At 48.4% G+C, this 20,226-nt stretch overlaps 1 protein-coding gene across 2 annotated transcripts in view; it reads right to left on the minus strand.

The window, feature by feature from the left end:
• Otud3 (OTU deubiquitinase 3) overlaps positions 1-10,082 on the minus strand; it is a 22,678-nt gene extending 12,596 nt beyond the window's left edge. Inside the window, exons 1-3 of one of the 2 annotated variants that reach the window (XM_021200915.2) lie at positions 9,758-10,082; positions 5,621-5,769; positions 1,190-1,302 (exon numbers count right to left, since the gene is read on the minus strand). In XM_021200915.2, coding sequence (XP_021056574.1) covers positions 1,190-1,302; positions 5,621-5,769; positions 9,758-9,975 — 480 coding nt within the window. In that variant the 5' untranslated portion in view covers positions 9,976-10,082. The remainder of the gene's footprint in view (positions 1-1,189; positions 1,303-5,620; positions 5,770-9,757) is intronic. The other variant, XM_029540340.1, reaches the window with a different exon arrangement.
• Between the last annotated feature and the right edge of the window lie 10,144 nt (positions 10,083-20,226).

Here is a 20,226-nt window from a genome sequence, read left to right on the forward strand (position 1 = left end):
GTGTGTGTGTGTGCATACAGCAGGCAGCACACCACTAATATAGTAACGCATGCAGGGGTGTGTGTGTGTGTGCATACAGCAGGCAACACACCACTGATATAGTAACGCATGCAGGGGTGTGTGTGTGTGTGTGTGTGTATACAGGCAACACACTTTCAATATAGTAACGAATGCAGGGGTGTGTGTGTGTGTGTGTGGTGAGGGAATCTGTGGACATGTGTTTAAAATGCACTGTAAAAACACTGAGATACGCACTCTCCAGTCATATGCCCAAGTGTTGGGGGGAAAGTTGGACACTCACTGAAAACGTCCCCAGTCAGTGTGACCTGGTAACTCTACTCACCTGCAGGGGCTTTTCTGAATTTCCCAGTTTTTCTTCACTTAAAACATTTTAACTTTCTAAATAAGACTAAGTTCAAAATGGCGACACAGAGCGGCTGGACGGTGGAAGTGTCCTGGAGCTAAGCCGCAAGGTGACAGGAACCTCTGAACCCTGGGAGAATGAACCAGGGAGTGGGGTGTGCCACCGGTGGGAACCTTTGAGTGTCCATGTTCTCGAACGTCTGGCTCATGACTGACAGGTGAAGTCATGCATAGAGAAGGAGAGGGAGGTGAATGGACACACACTTCACAATGGAGGGGTGTGTGGCTTAGCATGTCTCAGCCTGGAGCAAACACTTGCTCTAAAGTATTTATTGTAGAAAAAAATCAAAACAAAGAAATAAAGCTGAATAAAAAGCAGCATTCTGCTGCTCAGAGAACACTTCTCAGTCATTACAGTGAGTATAGTCATTATTATAATGGATCTTATGGCGCCTCTCTACTCCTAAAACTCACACACATCAAACCACAGGGGAATGGACATACGTCAAAGCTACAATGTGTATTCATATACTAAGATAGTTTAATAGAATTATCTGAGGTATTTCTATATTAGGTTCTGTCCCCAAATTACTCACGTAGCTGACTGTTGAATAAGTAATGTCTCTAGCGTCGTAAACTACTTCCCACTCACACTCCAGACTCCATTTGCGCCCAGCACAGGGGTAGCTCCAAATCCCTGGAAATCCCATCTTCAGGCTCCCGGTCCAAGCTATTCTCTGGAGGCCAGCCTCACAGGTGAAGCCCATCATCTAAAAGGACATCCCCGGGGCTAGCATACGGGAACATTCCTAAACAGGTGACCTACCTGCCACAAAGGGGCATTAAGCTGATGGATCACCACATTCAATTGATGGTTTCTTGCAAAGGCTACAATTGCATCATTGCCAGCAAAAGTACCAGGCTTTGCCAAACTGGCCACTGCATGGAGACAGGAAAGAAAAATGAAGTCTTTATGATGGAAAGAGCAAACACAAACATGGTGGGTATGTACGCAGCTGCAAGCCGTGAGAAGCAAGAACACACATCTGCCAAGGCCACCAACCGACATGCAGGGATGCTTGTCATCAACGATGGGTCTGCTGATTAATCCTTCAGTGAGTGCTGCGTGCCTCCCATCTGTATAAAAGACATGGCATGCAAACAACGGACAGTAACAGTGGCAGCACACACTAGTGGATGCTGCATGCGAGGGTCAAGCAGTGTTTTGGATTTCTCAGAAATCGTCACTTTTAACCATTGCGGCAGGGCTCTGGAAAGAAAATCAGACTGGCCACAAGAAAGAGGAACAAGCTGAGGTGGCAGCTAAAACTAGCCCAAGGCCACAGAGCCTGACTTGGTGTGTGAGCCCTGGATAGTGGCCACTCTGTCACTCTGCCCAGATCACAATCAGAATACCATGGACAATCCTGATAAACGCATGCTTCAGAAAAGGGCTGGCCTGGCCTTTACCCCAGGCTCCCACAAAGTAACCTCCAATCCTTAGGAATTTCTAAAGAAGAAAAGTGAGTCACTTTTGCACAGACAGGCCCTCGGCTACAGTTGCTAGTAAACTATACGGCAGCCATGTGCTACAACCAACCAACCAAGTCTGGACTCTCAAGTTGCAGTAAGCAACTTCCAGGTGACAACACTGCTCTATGCAGTAACTCAGAAATGCCAAGAGCATAAAACTTACCAAGGCAAAGCAGCACTGTGCTTGGAGCCTTCTGAGGCCGGCCTGAGTCTTCCCCTTAGTTAACTTTGATCTGTTAGAAAAACTCCTGTCAATGTGGGGCAATCTGAAACCTGGAGGTGGTGCCAGAATTTGCAGAGCTGTGCTATGCTCATATCCTTGCTCCATTATCAGAAACACACACACGTGCATGCATGCATTTGTATGTGTGTGTGTGTGTGTGTGTGTGTGTGCGCGCGCGCGCGCGCGCACGCGGAGGAGGAGAATGACATGTGTCAGATGAACAGCCAGGATGCTCTAAGGCCAAGTATGAGTTAAAAGGAGCAGTGGATGACATTCCAAACAGAACCAGAGCTACTGTGACTGCGCTGTCAGGCAGGAACCTGGGCTGCAGAGGTACGGGAGGAAAGCAATGGTGAGAGTGAGAGAGGAGAGAGGTTACAGATCACAGGGCAGGAAGCGCTGGAGCATAGGCTCAGATCACTGGAAGCCACACAGATTCTGGAGGAAAACAAACTTACATCACGACTCTGACTGATCACAGGGCCACAGGCCAGTCCCACTGCACTGAGGGAACCTGGTGGAATGGTCACCACACCCGAGTTTCAGAAGTAGTGGTCTAGCTGTATGCTACGGCAAACATGGTGCCCGAAGCAGCCTGAAGGAGGAAGGTGCTTACTGCGTTGTGTACCTCTATAGCAGCCTGATTACTGAAGGACCCCGGAAGCAAGGTCAGGAAAGCTGTTTGCTGGCTCATCGCAAGCCTATGCTTAGCCAGCTCTCTCCAGCAGCTCAGAACCACAAGCCTAGGGATGGTGTTACCCACAGTGGGCTGGACCCTCCTACACCAATTAGCAATCAAGACAATCCCCAACAGACACGTCCACAGGCCAATTTGATCTAGGCAAATCCTCAACTGAAGTAAGAAGGAGCCTCCATTCCCAGGTGACCCTATGTTATGTCAAGTGACAATAAAAACTACTGAGCCCAGGTGGTAAGAAGAGGAAACTGCTGAGGAAAACGGCCAAGACCCACAGAATGCGCAGGTGGGAGGAGATGGGGGACGAGGCATTAAAGACAGCTAGAGTTCTGATCTGGGTATCCCTACAGATGAGGAGAGATGCTGCCAACTCTACAGAGCCACGGTACAGATGGTGAGAATAACCCTGTACACAGAGCCACGGTACAGATGGTGAGAATAACCCTGTACACAGAGCCACGGTACAGACGGTGAGAATAACCCTGTACACAGAGCCAAGTGCACAGGTCACCAGGTCCTCAGCACTTAACCGAGACCCTGCCTACTGATGCAGCAAACGCTACAGGCATGTCTCCAAATGCCAGTTACGGCTGCATCTGAACAAAAGCGCTACACCTTGTCCCTGAGAAACTGAGTACACTAAGGCAGACAGACAGAAAAACTGACCCTGTGTAGGGAGAGAAAGGCAGTGGGCCCAGCATTCCACACTTTTCGTTTCTTCTCCTAAGCCGTTTGTCACCTGCTGGATGCCCACGCTTCTATGCATCAGTGTTCAGCCATGCAGTGACACTACAAGAAAATACCTTTCCCCTGCATAGTGACATCACACTGCAGCTGAAGCCTTAAGCTCTCTGTTCTGACGCAGATACACCCCAAAGCCATAAGACCTTCCCTAAGGATGTCCAAGTAGGATTCAGATCAAGTTTCATACACAGTAACACTGTCAGCTATCGTTTTAAATTTTATTTATTTATTTTTTCCAGCCAGGCTGGCTTCAGCTTCCTGAGTGCTAGGACAAGTGTGTACTTGCACACCCAGTAACATGATTCATTTTAAACAGCACAAAACTCCAAAATCAATCAATCTCTCCCTCCACCCCACCCCACTTCCACACACACACCCCTGTAAAATGCTAACTCTGAAACTGCCTGCTTGAACAGCAATCCCAGGAAGAGGGCCACCAGAGCTTAATGACAGATATGCTCAATCCACCCAGACATCCATGTGCCCATTCCCAATGAGGACCAGGAAGGGCGCCGGGTCACTAACAGTGTCCCCAGACATACACCTCCCTCTGTCCTCCATGCATAGAGCTAAATTCCCTGGTTTTCTTGCCTGAGTAAAAATAGATTGGCCCACATCACTGTTACAATTGCCAATATGGAGAGCCTCCTCACCAGCCTCTCCCCTTCACCAGCCTCCCCCCCATCAGCCTCCCCTCCTCATCAGCCTCCCCTCCTCATCAGCCTCCCCTCCTCATCAGCCTCCCCTCTTCACCTGCCTCCCTTCCTCACCAGCCTCCCCTCCTCACCAGCCTCCCCTCCTCACCCGCCTCCCCTCCTCACCCGCCTCCCCTCCTCACCCGCCTCCCCTGCCTCCCCTCCTCACCTGCCTCCCTTCCTCACCTGCCTCCCTTCCTCACCAGCCTCCCCTCCTCGCCTGCCTCCCCTCCTCTGACACTAGCCCCCTTCCATTCTCCATGTGGCCCCACAGTGTCATCAGAACACAGGACGACACTGCCTGATCCTGGTAAGACACAGTTGTAAACCAAGTGGTGGAGATGCGGTTGTGGGCGAGGATGCAGCTCAGGTGGGAGAGTGCTTGCTCAGCATGCAAGAGGCGGTGAGTCCCATTCCTGGCACCCCATAAACTGGGTGTGGTGGCATGGGGAACATCTGGGAGGGTTAAAAGGTCAGGCTACACGCACACCCAAACCAAAAGGAAAATGGTATCTATGACATAACCTTGTCAGTACCTGGGATAATAGAGCCTTAGTAATTATTTCTCAAAACTAACATTTGAAGCTCATATATATATTTGATAGATTTTTGCCTAATTAAGTTACAATTAATTAGAATCATTTACATGAAAACCAATGACTTGCCTCAAAAAGGAGTGGTGGAAAGGTTATGTTTAGGTTTTTGCGATGTTAATGTTCACGTGGGCTTGCTGATTTCTTTTTTTCTAGGTATAAATACATGATTTAAAAACAAAAACACTACAGAAAACAATTAAACCTTCTATAGTCCCATCATCCTCAGACAGCTAACTTATTAAGAATTTTATTTTGTTACCTAATTTAATCTTCACACACACAAAAAAATCCTTTCGGGTGTTTTATTATCTCCTTTTTATAAAATTTTAAAAAGCAAAAAAAAAAAAAAAAAAACCTCCATAAAATGCTAGCATCTTTGCATACCTCTTCCACCTCTGTGTGTGGACTGCCTATAGAGTGGACTCTGCATGCACAGCTTACCTCCCTACCACGGGCAAGGGGTGGAGAGTCTGGTCAGCTACCATCACCTCCTTTTTCTTCTGTCTGGGAGGTGGTGGTGTTTCCAGAGGATCAAGCACCCTCCGGCTGGGCCACACCCCTAAGCATCTCTTTGATAGGAGAGGCGCACATCTAGATCTATGGATTCCCAGCTGTACAACTTGGGCTTATCACAGAATATGCAAGGAAAGTGTAGGGTAAATGAATGGCATAATTTACATAAGCAAACCCTGGCCATAGGGGCGGGGTGCTGGTGGGCTGATCACCCAGCCTGACTCCCGAAGGACCCAGGGTCCCACAGAGAACCTACCATGCTTCTCAAAGGGAATGTCATCTTCCACGAAGGGCTCAAAGTCCTCCCGCTGCCGTATCATGTAGTCCACGGTGTCCTGGCGGTGTTTAAGATGGTTCCGAGAGTGGCCCTCCAACTGGTCACCCAGAGCTCTGAACAGACAATTGCTGTCAAAACAAAGACGCTGCTGGTTAAGATCTTTCAAAACCCGACTGCGTTCATCTAATATGCCTGGCTGTTCTTGTGCTCAGAGGAGCAGCCACCTTGGCTCTTCAGAGCAGAAGCTGAGGGGAGCGCTCTAGGGCAGACTCCAGCCTTCCCACCCACCCGAGAGGCAGCAAGCAAGGACTCCCGTCCCTGTTTACCAGGCCAAATCACTAGGTATTCCGTTCCTCAGGGCCTCAGCTCAGGGCACAGACCTCAAAAACCATGCCAGGCCTAAGGTCTTAAACTCCCAAAATGATGTCACACCTACCAATACCTTTCTGAACCTCACTAAATCTGCCCAGCTAGGACCTCACCCATTGAGTACTTAAGCAACAAGAACCAGCAGAAGCCTGCACCTGCCTGAGCTCTAACAGGAGTTGAGGAAGAAGTACCTAAACATGCCAGAGAAAGACACAATCCTGAGCTTGCTCACCTTGTCACCAGGGAACAACAACGCCACTGCTAAGCATCTTGTTTGCTCTGTAAAATTAAAATGCTAGTACCAGGGCTAGCAAGATGGCCAGAGGGAACAGTGTTGGGTCCACGATGCAAACCTAGGCGAGCTGGCTCTAGCCATGGCTCTCCCAAACATTAAGGGGATGTTGCATTAAAGGGAATTACTAGCTGGACTTACCCTGTGTGCAAGTAACACTTGTCATCTGCCAGCCTTTACTTGAGGCCACCAAAGTCAAGTCAAAAACACAGCAAGAATGTGTTTTTCTGATGGGATTATAAGGCAGCGACAGAGGAAACAAAACAAGCACCACAGCGCCCTGGCTCCCCTAGGAAGCACTGAACACACACTGCAGATGCCACCAAGCTAGCATCATGGCCCTTGGGACCTCTCAGAGATCTGACTGGTCCCCGAGTCATGATCTCCCCACCACAGGGCAGCAGGGCTGCTCTGCGGCCACACTACAGACACCTGAGGTCTATCTGTGTCTGTGTAGGGAGGAATGTCCTGCTCACTGTCAATCCTTGGGAACATCCTCACCCTATGGGCACCAGATGGCAGGACCACCTCCCTCCTCACCAGCTGTGACAACCAACAACATCTCCAGGCAGTCCAATTGTCCCCCGGGAGGCAAAACCATCCCTGCTTGAGAACCACTGCACGTTAGGGATACACAGATGTAAGGTCTTGCATTAGAGTTCAGAAAAACAACCAGTTACAGAATGCTTCAAGGAGCCACCTACTACAGCAAGTCCCTACCTTAGGCCATCCAAACTGTAACTAGGCCAAAACACAAACAGTAGAAACTAGTAACTATTTTTTATATTAGCAACATCACTATATATTAATCTGATATTACTCAACAAATATTAACACATAAAATAATCTGTAAATTGGGCAGTGATGGCGCACACCTTTAATCCCAGCACTCGGGAGGCAGTGGCAGGTGATCTGAGTTCGACTGAGTTCGAGGCCAGCCTGCTCTACAGAGTACGTTCCAGGACAGCCAGGGCTACACAGAGAAGCCTTATCTCGAAGAAAAGAAAGATCTGTGACCCTTCCAAACCACCACCTACACGGGAAACACCATTCACTGAATGATAGACGTAAATATGACAGGGCAACATTAGACCAGCCCATGAGATGTCACCCCAGCCAAGGTTTGTACACATCAGGAGGCTGGCATGGAGCCAACAAACACTGCCAAACAACATACTGGGAGGTAGCTAGCCTCTGCCCCTCACTTCCCAATGCTCCCACCCTGAATTATACTGTCCTCCCATTAAACTGCAGCACCTGGAGCTCTCAGACACGCAGGTGCTGGCCTTCCACCCAGCACTCATCCCACAGGTCTTGGCACTTTAAGGCAAGACCACTTCCTCAAATAGCACCACCATGGTCCCTTATGAAGATCATACCAACCTGCTTCCCCCCCACACACACACATATATCTGCTCCCCAAGTATAGCCCAGAGGTATTAAAGCCACGAGACCCCTTCAGGGTATCCGTAAGCTCAGAACAAAGGCCTCTATCTTCTTCACCCTCACCCTCTCGTCCGTAGTTCTCAAGGGCCTGACATCTTACTGGGCATGATGGCACAGCGCTCTTGATCCCAGCACAGAGGCAAGTAGAGCTCTGTAAATTTGAACTGATCTACATGAGTTCCAGGACAGCCAGAATCTCCTGTCTGTCTGTCTGTCTCTCTCTCTCTCTCTATACACACACACACACACACACACACACACACACACACACATATATATATATATATATATATATATATATATATATATATATATACACTACTATCTCAATGCAGGATGGCTAATGGGTTCCTGTCTTTAAATTACNATATATATATATATATATATATATATATATATATATATATATATATACACTACTATCTCAATGCAGGATGGCTAATGGGTTCCTGTCTTTAAATTACAAATATGGTAAATATTGAGCTGTGGCTCATACAGTGCATATGTGTGCTTATTCCTCAGCATTTTTCTGAATACAAAAGGGCCTCCAAACCAAAACATAAGTGACCTACTGTCACATACCTCCCTCCTGGGAACCTACTGTATCTCGCCATCATCCTGTTCCCAGCCCTCCAGCTCTTGAGCAACTGCGGAGTTCCCATTTCCGCAGCCTATTTCTTTGGCACAGAGAAACCATGCTCAGTATGACAGATACAATCTAACCATTTGCAAAATGCCCACACCTGAAGCCACTGCATTCAACTTTGGTGCTTTTTGTTGTTTTTCAACACAAGGTTTCTGTGTGTCACAACCCTGGCTCTATTTGTAAGCCTGGCTGGTCTCAAACTCAGAGATCTGCAGCCTCTGCCTCCCAGTGCTAGGATTAGAGACGCGCACCACCTCGCCCAGCATCTCTTGATGGTTTGAGGTCTACTGCAGCTTGTACTTCTACTGGAGCTAGGTGGCCTCCCTTGACAGTTTTTAATCCCTGAAAAACAAAGTCCTGAATGCCTTCTATGACCCAGGAACTGTTCCAAGTAGTAGCTGAATACAATTAACTCTAATTGCAACTTAAGCAAAATACCTATCCAATTTACCTGAAGCTCTGAAGGCAGGAGATACAAATGGGGTTAGTTTATTGAGTCTCGATCAATAAAATTCAACACAGTGTATCAAATGAAGAAAATACTTTATGTAGGGGGATGAAGGCACACATCTTTAATCCCAGCAGATGGCTATGAGTTTAAGGGTAACCTGGTCTACACAGGGGATTCCAGGCTAGCCCTAAGACTACATAGTGAGACTCTTTCTCAAGGGGGAAAAATTGGTTTGGTTGGGTTGGGTTTTGTTTTTTGAAACCCTGTCACCCTATAGCCCAGGCAATCCCCCAGCCTCAGTGCCACATCTGCCTTTGTAGACTTCTTAGCTGTATTCTACTCTTCCATGGCTCAACCTCCATTCCTAGAGAACACACTAACAGTGCCTCTTGCAGCAACACCCCTAGCAGGCAGGCTCCTTCGGACCTTCTAACCCGTTCCTCTCCCCGTCTCTTTACTCTTTCCTTCTCTCTCCCTACGTTCCTGGACCCACGTCCCCGTTCCATTAAGTTGCTTCCCCTCGCCTTCTTCCGTTCTCAGTTTCCAGCTGCCACTCTTGTATCCGGCTCCCAGAAACAGCTGGCCCGGGACTCTCATGCCTTTTACTTGGGGAATCCAAAACGTGGGAAGCAAGCACTGGGGAAGCTACCTTCAGCTCTCTCTGCCCTCCATACCCCAGTGCAGAAGTAGGCGAGGACACACACCCAGGAGGGCCAGCATGACACCGAGCGGGACCTAGGTCCTGTCCCATTCGGCTTCATGACAGCTGCACCTCGAGGTCACCTCTCAGACCCGCTCGGACCCTCGGGGGACCCTGCCGCAGCGTTCCACCAAGCCTGACCCCTGCTTCCCTCTCGGCAACCGGCCCTGCGCATCCCCGGCGCCGCTTCCCGCACTCCCGGCCCGCCTCACCCGTCCCCCGGCACCTCCCGCAGCTTCAGCCCCAGGGCTTGCAGTTGGTTGGCGAAGCTCACAAACTCTTCCTCGCAGCCGCTGCCGCCAGGCTCCGGCCGGTTCCGCCGCTCCTTGGCCAGCGCCCGGCGCGCCGCCCGCTCGTCCCGCTTGCGCTCCGCCTCGGCTCTGCGGCCGCCGCTGCCCGGCCGGCTCTTCGCCGCTTGCTTTCGGGACATGGCTGCGGCGGCACACGGCTCACCGCGGAAGGAGCCGGAGCCGCAGAGCCCGGGGCCCCAGCCTCAGCCGGCCACCGGGCGGAGCGGTGCAGGGGGACGGCGCTTGGCGACAGCGGCACGGCCACTGCGCCGGCGCGGTCGCCTGGCACCCAGGTCACGTGGTGGTAGCTCCGCCCCCCGGGGGCTGGGCCAGCAGGCACCATAGAGAAAGATGGGAAGACTAGAGAAGCACCTGTCTTGTTGAATCTCTTCTGCCCCCTCGTGGTGGGTAGTGATGAGTGAGGCGCAGTGGGACCAGACAGGTCAAGGATGGCTGAGGATGTCAAGAAGAGGCAAGAGCAAATGCAAAAATGCGAGTAAGAAAGAAAGGGTAGCAGGGCGTGGTGGCGCATGCCTTTAATCCCAGCACTTGGGAGGCAGAGGCAGGTGGATTTCTGAGTTCGAGGCCAGCCTGGTCTACAGAGTGAGTTCCAGGACAGCCAGGGCTATACAGAGAAACCCTGTCTCGAAAAACCAAAAAAAAAAAAAAAGAAAAGAAAGAAAGGGTGATGAGGGACTATGCTTGTCTAGAATGCGCTAATCTGAGGTCGATTACAAACGCGCGCGTGCGTGCACAGACCCTTTAAAAACTCAGCCTACAGTAGCAAGGGAAATAATTCAGTCCATACAAGTTATACTTGTAAATACTTACTTAATTGCTCCATATGCAAGGTTCGACCTGAGTTCGGATCTCCATCACCCACTTTAGAAGGGTGGGCATATCAGCGCCCTGTGATCCCATCACCGAGGAAGAGGAGCCGGCCCACTGCACTCACTGGCCAGCCAGCCCAGCTTAGCCAATCAGTGAGCTACACGTTGGCTTACACTTCCAGATCACCATCCATCCTTGGAGGCCATCAGGACAGGAACTCAAGCAGGGCTGAAACCTGGAGGCAGAGGACTGATGCAGAGGCCATGGAGGGCGCTGCTGACTGGCTTGCTTCCCCTGGCTTGTTCTGTGTTGTGTTTTATACGGCGGTATAAAGCGGCGGCAGGGAGAACCTCACCGGGCCCATTCCTCTGAGGACTCACCACCATGAGACAAGCCTAGAACAAATGGAAGTTTATTGAGGGAAGGGAAGGGAACCTGGAAAAGGGGTAGAGGCAGAGAAAGGAGGGGGACAGAGAAGGACAGAAAGAAAAAGAATAGAGAGAGAGGAACAGAGGTAGAGGCCGGCCAGGGATATGAGAGAGAGAGATTGTGGTGAACAGTGGTCTTCGAACCTGGCGGGGAGAGATGCAAGCTGTTGCTAAGTAATGGTTGGGCGGAGCCTAAAGGAATTGACAACGCAGCCTGCTTTCTTATAGAACCCAGGACTACACGCCTAGGGATGGCACCACCCATAATGGGTTGGGCCCTCCCCAATTGATCACTAATTAAGAAAAGCCCTACAGCTGGATCTCATGGAGGTGCTTCCTCAACTGAGGAAGCCAAATAGGCCATTTCCTCCCCAACCTTCTCTTTGGTCATGATGTTTCCTCACAGCAAGAAAACCCTAAGACATCCTGTGACAAGAAGTAAGATAGGCCATGAACTCACTGTGCCTATGGTTACCCACACAAAATATCAAGTCAATGGTGATGGAGATTCCTGGGAGTGAGGGACGGAGTAGTTGAGAGTGTATAAAATCAAATGCATTGTTTACATGGTTGAAATTGTCAAAGGTGAGGTATGGGGCTGGAGAGATGGATGGCTCAGTGGTTAAGGGCCCTTGTGATTCTTACAGAGTGGCTAAATTCAGTTCCTAGGAGCTAAGGGTGCTTCTCTGTCATGTAACTCCAGCTCTTCTGATCTCCACAAGCTCTGCATACACATGGTATACCCCCCCACACACACACACATACACACACATACATACACACATACACATACACACACATACACACATACATACACACATACCCACATATACACACACATACAAACACACACACACGCATGCAGACAAACACTCATAAACATAAAATAAAAATGTCTAAATCTTTTTTAAAACTAAGATGGAGAGCAGAACAGGCTGGCTTTGGCCTCCATCAACATTCATACACAGGAGCACGCACAGGCATGGTGAGCACTCGTTGAGAGAGATGCTTCTATGTAGCTTGTTTTTTTTTTTTCCAGAATACAGGAGATTTGACCCCAAAAGCTAAGTAGCTGTAAGGGCCATGCAGTTGAGAAGCAAAGCTCTGCTCTGACTCTAGAGCCCTGTTAGTTCATTAATCCTGTCCTTCCCCTATAATCCAAAGGAGAAAGCAAAGAACCCTTCTGGCCAATCATCAGGATTTCATCCTGGGATAGCCAATCTAGGTCTGCCAGGACTAAAGCTATTTCTGAGATGCACACAACTTTCTGGTTCAAACTGAGAGTGTTGGAGAAAACCAGGAGAGTTCTTTACCCTGAGCCATGACTAGAAATAACAATGTCTCTCTCCTCCTGCCTCCTTTTATATTAACCTCTCTCTCTTTCTCTCTCTCTCTCTGTCTCTCTCTCTCTCTCTGTCTCTGTCTCTCTTTTTTGGTTTTTCTCTGTATAGCCCTGGCTGTCCTGGAACCCACTCTGTAGACCAGGCTGGCCTCAAACTCAGAAATCCGCCTGCCTCTGCCTCCCAAGTGCTGGGATTAAAGGCGTGCACCACCACTGCCCGACTAAGCACTCTCTTCCCACAATAATGCTACTGCCTTCCCTTTTGAACCTTCTATCCAACTGAGGTCTTTTATTACCTAACCTGGGAACACTAGGCAAGCATGGGAACTCATGCTTAGAACCCAAACAGTAAGGAGGCTAAGGCAGGAGAGTGCCATGATGTTGAGGCCAACCTGGGCTACAGAGAGTTACTGGGCTAGACTAAGCTAGAGTAAGACCCTGTGCCATAAAATCAATAATAAGTAATGATTTCACCGAAGGTCCAGTTAGAGAATCAACAACATTTATTGGGCTGATTTATAGGAGTATAAATGAGGAATTACTTACAGAAGTAGCTACGTCACCAAAAGCCCGCCCCTGCCTGGATGCCCCAACTCAGAAAAGCTGCATCCCCAGATCTCCCTGGATGGCTTGCAGGCAGCTTACCAAGTCAGAGAGTCTCCTCCACCTGCTTCCATAAAGTGGTCTTGCCAGCTTCAGGAACTTCCTGAGACTCCTAAGTTGTTCCCTTCCTGAGTCTCATGAGGCTCCATTTGGAAAGAATGTTTCAGTTCAGAGGAGATTGCTACACAGTATATGTAAGTTGCAGAAACAGAGAGACATGCTCCAAATCCAAAGGTTCTCTTATAAGCAAAGATGCAGTAATGACAAGATTGCAAGATGAATGCTGCTAGGAAGGTATGTGTGTGATACAGGGGGGCAGGGAGGTAGGGAGAGAAATTCAAAGATACAAAACGACTTCTCATACGAGAAAATTCTCAGTTGGAGCTTCAAGGATGAGTGTAAGTGGTGAAGAGCAGATGCTTTTGAATCTCCAGCACTATACCTGGACTTTGAGGAACTGAAGGAATGTGGGGCTTGACCCTTGAGGTGAGAGATGGAAGGAAGGACATGCTGTGGTTTGGATGAGACTCAGCTTCCAAAGGTTCATGCATCAGAAGCTTGGTATCTAGTTTGGCAGTGCTGAATTAGCGAGACCTTTAAGAAGTGAGGTCTGGGACTGGAGAGCTGGTTCAGTGGATAAGAGTACTCGCTACTCTTTCAGAAGATAGTTCAGGTCCCAACACCCACGCGGGCATCTCCTAACCAGTGATCCCAGCTCCAGAAGATCTGGCGCCCTCTTATGGCCTCCATAGGTACTGCACTCATGTACACATGCACACATACACATAATACACGGTCATACATAAATAAAAATTAAATCTCTTGTCAGAGAGGTGGGTTCATGAAAGCTCTACCCTGATAAAAGATGAATGTTGTATTTTTCCAGAATGAGTTCTTACAAAGGGAGGCCCTCCAACTTCTTGGTCTCTTCTGTTCCCTGCCAGTGTGTCTTGGAAGTACATAACTTCTTTTCCTTTTTATAGTTGCTCATAATTAAGAGACTTAGGACTTTTAAAGTGTTCCAATTTTTTAAAAACTTGAGGACTTTTAAAGGTTGGATTATATTTTACACTGTGAGATAAACATGAGACCTGTGGACAACGGATAGAGGACTGTGGTTTAGTGACGTGCCTGTGTGTCATGTTGACCAGGAATAGAATTGTAATGATTAGTTTGTCAACCTGATATCATCTAGAATATCCTGGGAGGACTGTATCGATTGGGGGTTGTCTACATCAGATTGGGCTATAGCCATGTCTGTAAGAATCTTGGTTTTTTTGTTTTTTTTGGTTGGATTTTGTTTGTTTGTTTGTTGTTTTGTTTTTCGAGACAGGGTTTCTCTGTGTAGCCTTGGTTGTCCTGGAACTCATTCTGTAGACCAGGCTGACCTTGAACTCAGAAATCTGCCTGCCTCTGCCTCCCGAGTGCTGGGATTAAAGGCGTGCGCCACCATGCCCTGGCTTGTCTGTAGGAATCTTTGTGATTATGTTAATTGTGGGAAGACTCAGCCTGAAAGTAGACAGCACAATGCTCTGTTCTGCGGCCCTGGACTATGTAGGACTAGGAAGAGCTAGATGTGCATGGAGCATGCATGCATGTGTTCCCTTCTCCATGACTGTGGCTGTGATGTGACCAGCTGCTTCAAGCTCCCGCCTTGACTCTCCTGAAGTGATGGACTGTCACCTGTGATGGACTGTAAGATATTCCTCCCTTAAGTTTTGGAGTTGGGGTTGGTCTGGTGCTGCTCAGTATACAAATGCTCAATACTGGCCCTCAAGATTCGGTTGCCCCTATGAGCAGATCCTCATGTACACCAAGTTATGCTATGCAAACCTTGCTCCCCAGTGTTAAGCTGTCAGTTAAAATAAAGTGGCTACAGCCATTTTGGGGAGACAAGAAGAGGCGGAGTTTCAGTTACCAGGCTGAGGGTCACAGTAAGGGACCACGAAGAGGAGGTAGACAGAGGGAGCAGAGGTCTCTATTAGATGTGACAGACAAGGAACATGTGCCTGAGTGAAATGTCCCCCCAGGACAGACTCCTGGAGAAGAAGTAACTGGGTTAGATTCAGACAGCAAGTATTTGGGGTGCACAGCTGAGAATTAACAGTCTAGTGAATAGAAATAGAGATTAGGGGTAATCCTCCAGTAATTGTACAAGAGCTGATTAAATAATCCATAGGACTCTGCCTCTGTTATTGGGGGGGTGACTCTGCCACATTAATAATTAATTTATAGGGTTTATTAAAATTCATTTACAATGCTATCTTAGTCAGGGTTCCTATTCCTGCACAAACATCATGACCAAGAAGCAAGTTGGGGAGGAAAGGGTTTATTCAGCTTACACTTTCCATACTGCTGTTCATCACCAAAGGAAGTCAGGACTGGAACTTAAGCAGGAGGAAGCAGGAGCTGATGCAGAAGCCATGGAGGGATGTTCCTTACTGGCTTGCTGCCCCTGGCTTGCTCAGCTTGCTCTCTTATAGAACCCAAGGCTATCAGCCCAGAGATGGTACCACCCACAAGGGGCCCTACCCCCTTGATCACTAATTGAGAAAATGCCCCACAGCTGGATCGCATGGAGGCATTTCCTTACATGAAGCTCCTTTCTCTGTGATCACTCCAGCCTGTACACGTTGACACAAAACCAGCCAGTACAAATGCTTTTCGTCCCAGTATTTTATCACGGCAACAGAAATAAAGCTGAACTCTTTGGATGAGGGAGTGTCTGCCCTGAAGAGCTCATCGCCCCTCCTAAAGCAAAACATGCCCTGTATCCAAGAATGTATCCTTGATGTGCAAGCAGGATTAGAAGCAACCTCTGTGCACGTCAGCGGGATCTCCACGTCTCTTGCTTCCGAATAGTCACCCAACACTGTACAGCATTTAAAAGGAGAAGGCCAGGGGAAAATAAAGACCAGCTCACGTGGGCAGCTCTCCTCCACACAGCGTATGACAGAAGGAGCCATTCCGTGTAGTCTGTATGTAAAGCACGGTCACCAACCTAAGGGACTCCCTTGGTCCAACATCCCAGGCAGAATTGGTTGCCATTTGATTTCTCCACGACTGCCATTCTGACTAGAGTGAGCTGGATTATCAACGTGGGGTTTGGGTTTGGGTTTTAACTTTAGGTATGTGAGTACACTGTTGCATCTTCAGACACACCAGAAGAGGGCATCGGATTCCATTACAGATGGTTGTGAGCCACCATGTGGTTGCTAGGGATTGAACTCAGGACCTCTGGAAGAGCAGACAGTGCTCTTAACCTGAGCCATCTCTCCAGCCCCTGTTTTGTTCCGTTTTGTTTGTTCGTTTGTTCGCTCATTCATTTGTTCGTTTGTTTTGTATAGCCCAGATGTCCAGAGATGTTGAGCATTTTCTTGTGTTTATCCATCATTTGTACTTCATCATTGGAGACCTCCTTGCCTGTTCATATTGACTGTGCAGTTTGATTTTTTTTTCCGGGTGTTTAGGGTTTTGGGGGGTTTTTTGTTGTTGTTGTTGTTTTGTTTTTTAATTCTTTGTATGTCTTAGGTATTAATCATCTGTCCGATAGACAGCTAACCAAAATATCCTGTCATTCTGTGGGCTGTCTCTTCACAAGGGACTGATAGGAAATGAGGGGGGCTGGGAAGGGCTGGGGAGATGGGCTATGGGGGGGGGATATGCTCAAGCACGTTACATACTTAGATGCAAACACACATACCTGCAGACTGAAAGATGGGAGAAGTGGTTTGGAAAAATCACACCGGCAAGGGAGGTAAGGGTAAAAAAGGCCTTGCTTTTATTTTTATTTTTTTTTCCCACAAGAATCCAGTGGGTTCAAGTGTTGAGTGTGTCATTATAATTTATTGTCTTTTTTTTTCTAGTATATCCTTTCAAACTGAAGCCTTACAGAGTGCTCTCTCTCTCTCTCTCTCTCTCTCTCTGTGTGTGTGTGTGTGTGTGTGTGTGTGTGTGTGCTGTGATCAACGGACATGAATTCATGGTATGTTTATCGCTTTCTTCTAAAAACGGCCAAGGCCGTAAGGAGTTTTGGCACAGTGTTCTTTCCATACCACCCTTGGATCAATCCTGATGGTCTTGTCTGTTCTTGTCATGAAGACAGGCACCCTAAGCCGAGTTAAACATCAACTTAGCCGCCTCCGACTGCCACAGGCTGTGCCTCTCCACAGAGCTTAAGTAAATGGCGTCTCACTCCGTCTGGTGGGCACAGGGAACAAATTATGTATCACTAATCAGCCAGAACATGGAGCACCCTCATGCCTACCACCCAGACATGCTCCATCAGTGACCTTGGCAGAGGAGGGAACTCTGTCTGGCAGCCTCTAAAAAGGATGCCCAGGCTGTAGAGGTCAGGGTACTTCCTCAGCTGGGATTTTGCTTTTGTACCTGAAGCTGCAAATATTTAACACATAATATTGGTGACACTCTTCTAGTGGGCCACAGCAAAGCATGTCATTCAGTGAAAGCTCTGTGTGTGTGTGTGTGTGTGTGTGTGCGCGCACGTGTGTTTCTGCTTCTATTTTGTAGAGATGGTTGCAGGCTTGTACATGTCCACACAACATGCAATTTGTGATTCCCCTCTCTGTTTTTATCTTTTGTACCCGCGTGTGTATGTGTGCACACTTGCTCCTGTATGTAGAGGCCAGGAGTCAGCATCAGGAGGCTTCCTCCGCCACTCGATCTCTACCTTACTATTAGAGCCAGGGACTCTTACTGAACCGGGAGCGCACGGATTCAGCTAAGCTGGGTCTCCCTGTTCCTTCCTCCCCCACGCTTGGCTTACACATTTAGTAACAACACTTAGCTTTACGTGCGTGCGTGCTGGGGCTAGAACTCCATCCCGACGCTCACATCCACCGATACCCCTGTACCGATGGAGTCCCTCCTCTTTCTCCTCTACAGGTGGTGGTGCTGGCCACCCTCTAAGCCTGTCAGTCCCACTTGACCTCTGTGACCTTGCCCTCACCTTCAGAATGCCTAAGCCCCTTGTCTCACCCACTCCCATTTCTGCCCCCTCAGGAGCTGTCAGCACAGCAGAGCCTCCACACTCTCTCCCAGCTCCACACACTACCTCTCTGCTTTCCTATAAACCTGATAGCCCATATACTAAATTATTTATATATGCAAACAAAGAATTTAATATCCATTATTGCTTTCTCCAGCAAACTGCTCCCAGGGGGAATTAAGACACATTAGTTTCTGTTGGTGGGTGACCCTCCTCTGATTTCATCAGACCACCTCCCGGTCTGAAGGGGGAAAGGGGCGGAGGGGGCGGGGCTTGCTCATGCTTCTTCGTGAACTTGATGGCCCCTAAGCCTCAGGCTTATCTTTTACGACTCCGCAGCAATTTCTTTGTTTGGCATCCCTGTGCCAGGATCTAATTGCCTACGGAGTTTGTTGTAATCCTCACGCTGCATAAACTCATTACTTGTGACTGCTTCAACCTCTCCTGTGCCTGGCACTAGGACCACACCCACTCTGCCACGTTCGGAGCCAGCCGGGCAAGCAGAAAGCGATGTCTGTCGGTCCCGCAGAGCCCACACGGGGGCAGCAGAGAGACGCGCTGTGATTGACGCATTCCAGCCGGCTTAATCTATGACCGCAAACAAAGTAAGCAGCATGCTGCTGCTGGTTCTCCCACCAGAAGAGCTCCGCTCTGAGTTGGGCGTGTGAGCCACTTTGCAGGTAAAGCCGCAGCGCAGAAAGCAGTGAGTGACCCACCTCACCTGAGTCGTCCCTGGGGCCTGCAATCATGACCGCTGAGGTTTTCAAACTTCAAATTATGGTACATAATGTCCACAAGTGACATTAAGGAGTAAAAGGGACAAAAAAGTGGCCTGTATTCACACTCTCGGAGACAATCAATGCTGCTGTTTGCTGTGTTTTGCTTAGCCCTTAGATATTGTTGATCATACATGTGCACGCGCGCGCACGCGCATACACACACACACACACACACACACACACACACACACACACACACGCCTTCTATCAGGGCTTTTCCTTGTAGCTCAGGCTGACCAGAAACTCACTATGTAACCTGGGATGATCTCTAATCCACGGTCAATCCTCCTGCCTCAGCCTCCAGAGAGCTGTGATTATTGATGTGACCCACCTTGATGCCCATCTGTACCTTACCCAGATGATAGTTTACATACTTTAACTGTCTACCCTTCTCTCTATGCTTAACATCAAACACTTGAAAATACAAAATAGCCGGGCAGTGGTGGCACACGCCTTTAATCCCAGAACTTGGGAGGCAGGGGCAGTAGGCCAGCCTGGTCTACAGAGTGAGTTCCAGGACAGCCAAGGCTACACAGAGAAACCCTGTCTCAGAAGAAAAAAAAAAAAAGACAGAAGAAAAATAAAATACAAAATGAAGATAGTGCTTTCTGTGCATGGACATGTTGTGTCCTTAAAGCCTGACGTTTTGAATACGTGCAGAAACACTTAAGACATCAGAGAGACTGTCAGGAAATCCTTTATGTCTTCCTTACTGCCAGAAATGCCCTCACACAAACCCGGCGTTTGTTGTGGTGTGTATCCCCAGACAGTATATATTGTTGCCTACCATGTCCAACTTCATACAAAAGAGATCAAATTGGATAGTATCTTGTCTGACCTTTGTTGCTGTCTAAACAGTATGCACATAGTTTCGTTTATCCATGTTGACACATGTGACTTATGCTCACTCATATGAGACAGGGTTTTACTATATATCCGTGGCTATACCGGAACTCACAGAGATCCTCCTGCAGCTATTTCCAGAGAACTGGGATTAAAGGGAAATGCTATGCAGCCCAGTTTGTTTATCTATCTATCTATCTATCTATCTATCTATCTATCTATCTATCTATCTATTTATTATACTCTTAAGCATTCTGATTTGCTCAAGGCTCTGTCCGTCTTAGCCCTCTATGGTGCTCCAGAGGCCCCACATGCAATTTTAGAGCAGAATGGTCAAATCTGAGGAAGAAAACGCTGAAATCTGGTGTGTTAGAAAAACCACAACAGGTGCACAGGTGCATGCCTGCAGTCCCAGCAGACGGGAGGCAGCGGCAGGGCAAAGACTAGAAAGTCAAGGCTGGCCTGTTTCATAGTGGATTCAAAGCCAATCTGAGCTACATGAGACCTTGTATCAGAAGAAGAGGATGAGAAAGATGAGGAGGAGGAGGAGGAGGAGG

This window comes from Mus pahari, chromosome 6 (assembly GCF_900095145.1).
Source record: "Mus pahari chromosome 6, PAHARI_EIJ_v1.1, whole genome shotgun sequence".
Classification (NCBI taxonomy): Eukaryota; Metazoa; Chordata; class Mammalia; order Rodentia; family Muridae; genus Mus; species Mus pahari.